Below are 9,914 nucleotides of genomic sequence, written 5' to 3'. Positions count from 1 at the left end.
TTTATCTAACAAATATGTGTAATAGAGTTAGAATCATTTTATATGCTTTCAAGTATACGAGTAAAATGTGTTTATTTTATTTTATTTTTTAAAAAGAAGAAGAGTAAAGTAGATGTCCTTGGGCTGGATTTCCTAATCGAGGCCTGACTAAAAAATGAGCACGGATCTTTAGTTGCGGGCCTTAAGCCCGAGAGAATCTTGGTGCCGGATACGCTGTCTGGTACCGAGTGCTAAAGTACTTATTTAACCTACATCTATTAAATTCTCCACGGATCCAATGGTTATGGCCTTAATTTATGGCCCCAAAATTCCCTTTCTCCGGTGTTTTTTTTTTCTTCACTATCATTTGTGTGATAAGAGAAAAATTCTAAAAGATTAGTGTGAATCACAATCGATGTACAGTTCTTCTAAGATGGGATTAGTTATTTCGTGGGTCCCCCTTAAACTCATGGCACCAGAATTAAAAGATAGATTAAGAGTCCTCTCTCCTATTCTCCCTTACCAGCAACACCACCTAAAGCAACACCCAATTAATAGAAAAGCTCTGAGATGCTCTCTTCTTCCTCTCTCCTTCATTTCATCACTCAGGTTCTTTTAGTAGCGCAGCCCAGTTTCTCTTGGGTGGATTGGGGGAGATGCGCTCCACCATCGAGGAGGGAGGATTGAGATATCAAGACCTTGGTTCTTGATAGAGCGAAGCGGGAAGGCTAAATCTCGACGGGGTCCGCTTGGTTTCCTGGAAGGATTGAGGAAAACGTGCTCGGGAGTTGGAGATGAGATGAGATGAGATGAGAGGGCGAGTGAGTGTCGTCGGAGGAGAAAAAGGGAGATTCTTCTTTGTTGGTCAGGACTCGGGAGGGCAAATATGGAATTAAATCTCCTGCCACTATCGGCGGAGGGACATTTTAGTCTTTTTCGCTTTTTCTTCGTTAATGACGTCGGGGGTGATGAGAAGTTTTTAATATTTTATAGGGTCTCTACGTTAGGTAGTGTGACAAATGAGTGATAATTTGGGGTAATATATTGGTGAAAAAAATTATATTATATTTGTTAGAAAATTATTATGAATACTTTTTTATTTAATATAAAATAGATAATAAAATATTTAAAAAATATACCAACAAGTTAATTTGAGCTAAATCTAATTCGGCTCGGCTCAACTAGTATTTCGAGTTCATTTAGTGAGCTTGAGCCGAGTTTGATGACATCACTGAATATGGGTTTTTTAAATATTAAGATATAATTTTAATAAATATTATTTATATTTTAAAATGAGATTATTATGGTATTTTATGTGTAATTTAAATGGGTATAAAGGAGAAAAACGTCAACATAAAAAATAAAAATTAAAAAAAGGCCAAACAAATCCCTAGAAGGTATCCTTGCCGAGCCGCACGTCTCACGATAATCTCGCAAATGTCTCGCGCACATGTCTCTTCCGAACAGCTGGTCCCGGGCCCGCGTCCGTACGGAAAGGGTTAGGTGTTCTCCACGAAGCAGCAGCTGGGAAGAGGCCGCCTGCAGCCCCGGAAGCAGGAATTTACTGCATCCGATTACATGGCAGCAAATAAATCGACTTCGAAATCCGCAGGCAGTAGTACCAAGTACCCGAGACGACGACGGACGCCGATGTGGACCGGACAAAGGACTGCACTATTTTCTCAGCAGAAACTCGTTCAGGTCCCCCCTTAAATGACCCCTCATATTTGTTGCTAAAATTATTCCAGTCTTATCACATTGTACTACTGTAGTATAGTTGAAACCATTATTTAAAGAAATGGAATAATTATTATTGGGATATCTCACTGAGCCGTGACCCGTGAGATATACTATTAAATAGGTCTTTTTTACTGTAGTAATAAATAAATAAATAAATTATTAAGTGTTTTACTAGGTACTGAGTAAAATGCTGATCACATCGGCAGTTTTTTTAAAAAATACTAAATATTTTAGGGATTTATCATAAAAAAAAAGATAAATATAAAACGTTGATGAGTTAAACGTTTTATAATTAAAAATAATACACAATAACAGTATAAGTAAAAATATTTAAAAGAATTATAACATCAAAATGATACTATTGGCTCTAGTAAACATGCTTCAATTTTATCTTTTGAGCCTACCACTGCCCGGTCATTTTACCTTTGTACCTTACTCAGGCCCGTGTAGTGGGCGGGTTTTTATAGTTGTTTATTTATTTTAGTCATAAAATATATCGTTGTGAAGATATGGAAGAGTTTTATAAATTAAAATCACATAGTTATTTTTCGAAATCAACTGCACTTAGAAGGTGGTGGCTCATATAAATTTAATTTTTCAATTTTCTTAGATAAAAAGCTCTCTCTTTGGCTTTTTTTAAATATAAAACGTTAACGAGTGGAGCATTTTATAAAAAAATAATATTTTTTATATTTTTATTTAACTATAAAATGTAAAATTTATTAACGTTTTAGTTATGTCAACATTGTTGTTGACACATTTTAATATTAAGTTTGTGGAGCTGTCTATTTAGATAAATAAAATAGAAAATAGAAAAAAAACTCACAAAAATCCTATTATTGAGTTGTGGCATTAATTTTTTTTTTCTTTGCCTACGTATATAATTTATGTATTCATTCCATGCTTATGATTTATAAAATAAAAATCCGTTAGTCTAAATCAAAATCGCACCAACCAGTACTCCCAGCGTTCACACTCCTTAAAATCCTGCTACATATGAATTACAGCACATCAGCACAAGTTGTGGTAGTTTCCAAAACTTTCCATAAAAGGGAGTCTCCTCCCATCCCTTACCTTCCCTTCCCTTCCCTTCCCACTCCTCTCTTCTCCTCGAAACCAAAACCGATCTACAGCAGTCGAGTCGAACAGCGAGCCAATCCCAAATAAATCATTCTTGTTCCACAAATCTCTTCTCGCATATCTCGAGATCCAGACCCACTCTTTCCCCGAGGAAAAGAAACCCTAAGCAAGCTAGGGTTTGTAATAGGTCCGTGCTTAATTTGGAAAACACGGCACTGCATCTGTTTACGTGCCGCTTGTCTTCTTCCTCCCTCTGCTCTCTCTCTCTCTCTCTCTCTCTCACTTCAGCCATTTTTATGTTCTTCTTCTTCTTAGGGAAAGAGTGGATCGATCGATCATGGCGAGGGAGAGGATTCAGATAAGGAAGATCGACAACACGGCGGCGAGGCAGGTGACGTTCTCCAAGCGACGGAGGGGCTTGTTCAAGAAGGCGGAGGAGCTCTCCATCCTCTGCGACGCCGAGGTCGCGCTCATCGTCTTCTCCTCCACCGGCAAGTTGTTCCACTTCTCCAGCTCCAGGTATGTGTGCATATATATATATATATATATATATACATATGCTACTCATCGACCAGTCGTCGCTTCGATATTAGATCGCTTTTTATATATGCGGGTTTCATCTAGATTCGTTCACTTCTAATTTTAGAAGAAAAGATTAATGGATTTAGGAGGTCTTGCTCACGTTTGATAGGATTCTATGCATTGATTGGTTTTAGAAACTCGATTTTTTCTCACGGGTAGTAATTTAAAGAGTTGGTGGATAGAGAGCACTAATGAGAGTTCAAACAATGTTTTATTTTAGTGCTCGGACAACTCGGTGTTTGTACGGAAGTGGATATTGGAGTGCTTTACTGTTTCTTAATTAAGCGGTTTAACCCATAATGTACAGGAACGTAATGCGTGCTTTCTTAATCATACAACTCCCGAAGATCATACTGATCTTTATTGATAATAAATTGGAATATTTAATATTTCTCGATAAATTAACGCCTATAATCTGAAACTGCTTGGTTTTTTTCTCGACATGATCATGTTGACCTCTAATACCTGAACACTCATGTCGGAAACTAATATAATAAAACTTGCTATTTATCCTGTCATCGACATAATGCTATCAAGTTACTATAAGAGGTTGAATGTTGAAGCATGCCTAGTCAATTGCCGGAAACAACTGTTTCTCGATGGGAAAATGCGGATGCTATTTCTGCATGAATAACGATATCAGCAATGCTGAAGAAATTTGGTACAAAATAAACAGACCATTTATAGTATCAACTTTCCAGCTGTATGTATGAATGCATATCCAATGAATTGAAGACAATGTTTATTTCATAGTCGCTGGTAGTAATTAAAGTTAATCTGGATCTGGTAGTTTCTAAAATCTCTCACAGCAAGTTCCCGATATACATGGTATATGCATCAACGGCCATTCATATTTTGGTTGTATAAATGTACAACTATGGTTTTTGATGTGTATGTAATCTATGTTAGAAATTAATTTACTTCAGTTCTCATGTCAAGAGAAGCTTTTTTTACTTATTCGTTAAGTGCACGAGAAACATAAGCATGTAAGAGCAATGTAATGGTTTCTTTGCACAAGAGAAACTCGTAAGTAATTGTTTAAATTAATTTTGGGTTGTGGAGTTACTAGTCAGAGAGCCTACAAAAGCAACGCTTCTTGTATTTATAAATCAAGCCAAATAAAGCTAAATAATCTAAAATGAGGTTGGCTTCTCTTAAGTCTTTTGTTCATTTCTTTTATATCTCTTTTGCTGATCCACATATATCCAAGTCTTCCAATCCAATTATCAACAATCTATACAAATGCATATACGTACTGAATTTGATATAATTTAGCACCGTATAATTGTATGAGAATATATGTACACCTTGCAGCAATTTTTTTTTTTTTACTCAGGGAGGCAATTGACCTTGTGAGTTAGCGGTAGTGTCTGCATCCCATGAAGTTTGATTTTTTTTTTTTTTGCATGATGTAGATTAAGAACCAATTTTATTGTTATTACTCATAATATTTAACTTTGATTACTTGTACTATATTGTATGTCACTGTATGGCTTCCTTGTGAAGCTTGTAAATTGTAATGGGCATCTACTTTTGGGAAACAAACCGCTAAGGTGCTAACACCATCTTCATATGTTGTTTGCCAGTAAATATTAGTTACATATGTCTTGAGTTTGTCTGCATTTATTAATAATGACAGATATATTTTCTCTTTTCTCTGTGAAGTATGAAGGATATCATAGAGAAGTACAACATGCATTCAAGTAACCTACAAGAATCAGTTCAGCAGCCTCTTGACTTGAACGTAAGATATTCCATGTTAACTTATTATTAGCTGCAGGATGAATTTGACATTCTGTACAAGGGAATCTAGTCTCATGAATATCCAATTCATTTTGTTCTAATTTAGCATGATTATACTTATAGTACAAGAATACAATAATCTAAGACCTACCGCTGCACAATGTTCTTAATTTTTTTCCCGGTGTGTGTTCTTAAGAATTTATTACTATTTGATATGTCATTTGGACTCAATATGATAGATTCACAAGTGCAAGGCTAAATTTTACTTTGTTATTTGATTATCCCGAAATAATAACCTACTATTCGCCATATTTTAATGTGACAAAATATACTAGATCAGAAAATGAAACCGTATAATGTAACATTGAAGGAAAGTTAGTTATGAGAATTATTTGTTAATGCTGACAGAAACTATGCTCGATGCAGTAATTAGTTATTCCATGTGATAAATATATGTGCAACATTATTTAATACATTTTGCCTCTTTCTACTTTAGTTGGAGAATAACAAGCTTGCAAGTTTGAGCAAAAAAGTTGCAGAAACAAGTCTTCAACTGAGGTTTGGCTTAAATTTGACTTGTAGAGTTTATATCCCTGAAACGTGCATTCATTAAGATGAACTGAAAGGGTTTTCCTATCAATTCTAGACAAATGAGAGGAGAAGAGCTTGAGGGCTTAAGTGTAGACGAGCTGCAGCAGCTAGAGAAAAATCTCGAAGCAGGTTTACATAATGTACTTCAAAGAAAGGTGTGTTAATACGTTCCAAGTTTGTTAGCTTTTTTAAGATTTGCCAAGTCTTTTATTGCTTATTCTGTGTCCAAAATTTTGCAGGGTGAACAATTCATCGAACAGGTCAATGAGCTTCAAAGAAAGGTTAGAAATGACTCAAACAATATCTATTTGCTGAATAGTAGATCGCTGATATAATGCAAAAAGGAGATTAAGTGAAGTGATTGTTCTTTGGCATCGGAAAACATAAATATTGAGTTTTTATTTTCTTACCTTTTATCAAACTGCCCTCATGACTTTATTAGCCACATAGACAACCTCTTGGAATCAAAAGGTAGCACATAAAGCATAATACAAACAATGAAAATACTAAGAATAATATTGAATATTGGACACATTTCATTTAATACGTAATCATTATTGCCATTACCTTTACACCAAAGATGGTAGAAAGTCTTCTAGAGATGAGTCAACAATCATCTTTGCTGGAGAGGTGGGCATAGGTTTGGTAAATGAAAATCAAAAAAATGGAGGGAGCGAAAGAAGAGAAAAATAGCAACAAAAATGAAAAGAGAATAGGATGGAAACATAAAATGTAGTGCTTAAGAGATCAATAATTGATGTCTCAAGTTGTATTCATGTTAGATGTAATTTATGATGCGTTTTACATATAGTCCATAAAAAAGGGAAAAAAATTGTGTTTATGGCTGATACAGCATATACAACCCTATATGTATTGGCCGATACAGTTGATATTGGACTGATACAACTGATACTATGTTGAAACCAAAGAAAATTTAGTTTGGCCCCCGATTTCTCATCAGTAAGTGCCAACAACTAACATCAAACCCTGCAAGAATGTTTCAAAAGTTCGAGGGACATGTATGCATGTTCTGAATAGCCTGGATTGGAACATGTTGCAAAATTTAAAAATCAATAGGACCCTGTGTTTTTTCACCAGCAGTGCTGGATATACAAATATGAAGATTCCTCTGCATATTATAGTGACTTTTAACAGTTCTTACTTCTTGAAGGTGTAAATAATGAGTCGAACTTGGAAGATTAGTTTTTAATGGTATCCTTATTGCATTTAAGCACTATAACATTACCATAGGTACACCCTAAAAGGATTCAAGTTTACATATATGGGACTATGATGAATTAGTACAAAGTCATTACTCGTTTGCAAAATCTTATGGTTACACGATGCTTACAGGGTTTAGAACTAATGCAAGAAAACACACGACTGAGATACCAGGTATGGCCTTCATTTATCCACAATTTTAACCCTCCATTCTTCTACATGATTGTACTTTTATATGGATATATTTAAAGATGCAGGTTTTGCAGATGTCAAGTGTTGGGAAGCAAGTGATGAATGATACAGAAAATGTTCTCACTGAAGATGGGCAGTCTTCTGAATCAGTGATGACTGCATCAAACACAGGAGGGTCACAAGATTATGATGACAGTTCAGATACGTCTCTCAAATTAGGGTGAGTCTATTTGTCAACTTACTTGTTTGTAAAGTAGCGAAAAGTATGTGATCCAAATAATAGCATAAATAATGATGTTAAGTATTATACTGATGATTTTGGTTTATTTTGTCGATAATTTGCTGGATCTATGATTTATTCATGCTGGCAAGAGTACAGGTTAATCAACAAGTGGAGATAAGTTTTTCAAATGTTAAGATGATCGATCCAAACTATCAAGAACCATTCTGTTACTCAGGACAAACTTTTCAGAAGAGAATCAATTTTAATATTCATCTAAGAAACCATCTCATCATAAAATACTTTTCCTAGTGTGTTATACTAGAGATTCTTTGTAGAGTTTACTCCATATGCAGGCTAAGTTGCTGCTGCTGTTGATTTCTATCTTGGATTTTGTTACCTGAACCAATTTATGAAAACATACTAGATGCTGAGTTTTTTCTGACTTGTTCAGGTTACCTTATTCTGGCTCAAACTGATGAGTACTCAACATCATAAGCCTGAACGGGAAAAGAAGTTATCGGTCACAGATGGATCCAGACTTCAGTAATGCAGAATCGGTTGCCAGATTGATTAGTCAATTAAGCTATCCTAATGCCTGAACATTTTGATGCTTGGTTATGTGTAAACTAGTCTGCGGATACATTGTAATACTAATCTTTTTGAACTAATATATCATAGAACAATGTGATCTTTATATATATATATATAGACAATGTGATAAATGGTGTTGTATTTATCTCGTTCTTATCGTCTTGTCTTTGCCTCGCACTAACAATGAATTGAATATCCATAAATGCCAAATTCTCTCCGTATCTTAATCACGGACACTTGAACTGTTGCTCATTTCCTCGTATTGGGATTCGCAGCGATGGCTTGTATAATTAAAGTGGATGTCGGATGCATGCGCTTATCATCGAACGATCATGATCACAAAATTTAGGGTCGCAATTGAATATAAGGAGGCGTGCATAGTAGAGCGGATTTCCTCTGGCACATTTTGACAAACATTTTCTCGCAGGTTGGACCAACAGTCAAAAGGCCAGCAGGCCTTCCACCACTTTGACACTGTTTCAAAGTACCCAAGTCGAGATTCAAAGTAGTGCTATTAGACTGAGAAAAGAAAGAAGGCTCCCACCCTAGCCAGAGAATATAACTCCACTACTCAACAACCCACACTGGCCACTGATTAATAATTATTGCCGTTAATGGAGCACCACGCCCACACTTCTCGGTCCAAATCCAAGCGTGGTGCAACTTTACCTGAAAAACCTTCCCACCAACCGTATTGTGAACGAGAGGACTTTAAGCAACTGTTAAAGTTATTTTGCCACCATCCTGAGCTTCTATAAAGTCTCATTGTGATGTTTGCTCTCAATTGCCACCGTCCCATCTCATCAGTTCTTTGCTTGCTTAGCTCTGGGCCTGTGTGTTGGAATCTGGGAGATGATGGCTCTAAGAAGTGCTAGTTTTATGGTGTTAGGATTAGGCATCCTCTTGGTGGTTGTTTCCATTTCAGAGACATCTCTTGCAGCAAAGATAGTTGTTGGTGATTCTGCCCATTGGACTTTCGGCTACAATTACACTGATTGGGCTCTTAAGAATGCACCCTTTTACCAGCATGATACCTTGGGTTTCTCTCTTCTCTCATTTCTTTACTATGTTTATTAATTAAATTTCGTAAACTGAGTGAGCTAGATAATATTATAAATGGGATGTTATATCATCTGCATCACATCACTCATTATAACGAGAGATTACTCACCATATATATTTTAGCTTTTTTCTTAAAAAAAACTTTTTTTAATGATTATATTTTCATCGTCGAGAAGATTCAGTCCTGATGATGCATCGTGGAATGTATGGAATTATATTTTTCATGTACATTTGACTATTATAATTAAATACTCAAGTCATGCATCTGCATATTTGATTATGGTTGCGACCACATATAGTCATTAAACATATGTAATCAATCGATACGTGTATTTGTTGATACGCATAAACTAACATCTCACATTGAATTCTCTCTCCCTCTCATTAGCTAGTTAATAGATTTCTAACATGTGGATCTTTTATATGAATGGTTGCAGTGTTCATGTATGATCCTCCAAGTAACACCACATTTCCACACAGTGTTTACTTACTGAAGAACCTACGTAGATTTCTTGCATGTGACTTGAGGAAAGCAAAGCTGGTGGGAAACGTGATGCAAGGCGGTGGCAAGGGCTTAGAGTTTGTGCTCAAAAATAGGAAGCCTCACTACTTCGCGTGTGGGGAGGCGAAAGGGATCCACTGTAATATCGGGCTCATGAAATTCTCTGTGCTCCCTACAAGGCCTTGCCGTGGTTAACTATTTGAAGCTCGAAAGTTCTCCTTCGCTTTTCTTTTTTGCTCCAGGGAAGATGCAGTGCTTTTTATTAGAGTGACAAATTTTAAATTTTCCTTGTTCTTTTTACTGGTCGAAAAGAACTTCAATAATAATATAAACAAATAATTACACTTTGGGTTTCCGAATTACCATTACTTTCATATATAATCCTCCTAAACTTATTTTTTATGGCAC

General features: G+C 35.8%; 2 protein-coding genes across 4 annotated transcripts; both read left to right on the top strand.

Annotated features, from left to right (window-relative positions):
- Positions 1-2,749: 2,749 nt before the first annotated feature.
- On the top strand, positions 2,750-8,087 carry LOC140760207 (MADS-box transcription factor 22-like). 3 transcript variants are annotated; one of them, XM_073097063.1, is made up of 9 exons: positions 2,750-2,986; positions 3,115-3,318; positions 5,047-5,125; positions 5,621-5,682; positions 5,771-5,870; positions 5,955-5,996; positions 7,069-7,110; positions 7,203-7,348; positions 7,803-8,087. In XM_073097063.1, the coding sequence occupies exons 2-9, from the start codon at positions 3,137-3,139 to the stop codon at positions 7,825-7,827; spliced, it is 678 nt and encodes a 225-aa protein (XP_072953164.1). In that variant the 5' UTR covers positions 2,750-2,986; positions 3,115-3,136; the 3' UTR covers positions 7,828-8,087. The 3 variants fall into 3 exon arrangements, with proteins under 3 accessions (XP_072953164.1, XP_072953161.1, XP_072953163.1); XM_073097060.1 differs by having other exon boundaries at positions 7,188-7,348; XM_073097062.1 differs by having other exon boundaries at positions 2,751-2,986; positions 7,194-7,348.
- A 647-nt stretch (positions 8,088-8,734) lies between these two features.
- On the top strand, positions 8,735-9,855 carry LOC140759930 (blue copper protein 1b-like). Its single transcript, XM_073096641.1, has 2 exons — positions 8,735-8,981; positions 9,442-9,855. Exons 1-2 carry the CDS (start codon positions 8,795-8,797, stop codon positions 9,699-9,701), a joined length of 447 nt encoding a protein of 148 aa, XP_072952742.1. The 5' UTR covers positions 8,735-8,794; the 3' UTR covers positions 9,702-9,855.
- The last annotated feature ends 59 nt before the right edge of the window (positions 9,856-9,914 follow it).

This window comes from Typha angustifolia, chromosome 5 (genome assembly GCF_048772165.1).
Source record: "Typha angustifolia cultivar Huaian chromosome 5, ASM4877216v1, whole genome shotgun sequence".
Lineage (NCBI taxonomy): Eukaryota > Viridiplantae > Streptophyta > Magnoliopsida > Poales > Typhaceae > Typha > Typha angustifolia.
This window is presented reverse-complemented; position numbering and strand designations above follow the sequence as displayed.

Excerpts from the sequence above, each read along its gene's own strand:
- LOC140760207 (XM_073097060.1), top strand. The coding sequence starts at position 3,137 with ATGGCGAGGGAGAGGATTCAGATAAGGAAGATCGACAACACGGCGGCG. Across the intron at positions 3,319-5,046 it reads TTCCACTTCTCCAGCTCCAG|TATGAAGGATATCATAGAGA; the intron begins GTATGTGTGCAT and ends TTCTCTGTGAAG. Across the intron at positions 5,871-5,954 it reads ATAATGTACTTCAAAGAAAG|GGTGAACAATTCATCGAACA; the intron begins GTGTGTTAATAC and ends AAAATTTTGCAG.
- LOC140759930 (XM_073096641.1), top strand. The coding sequence starts at position 8,795 with ATGATGGCTCTAAGAAGTGCTAGTTTTATGGTGTTAGGATTAGGCATC. Across the intron at positions 8,982-9,441 it reads TTACCAGCATGATACCTTGG|TGTTCATGTATGATCCTCCA; the intron begins GTTTCTCTCTTC and ends GAATGGTTGCAG.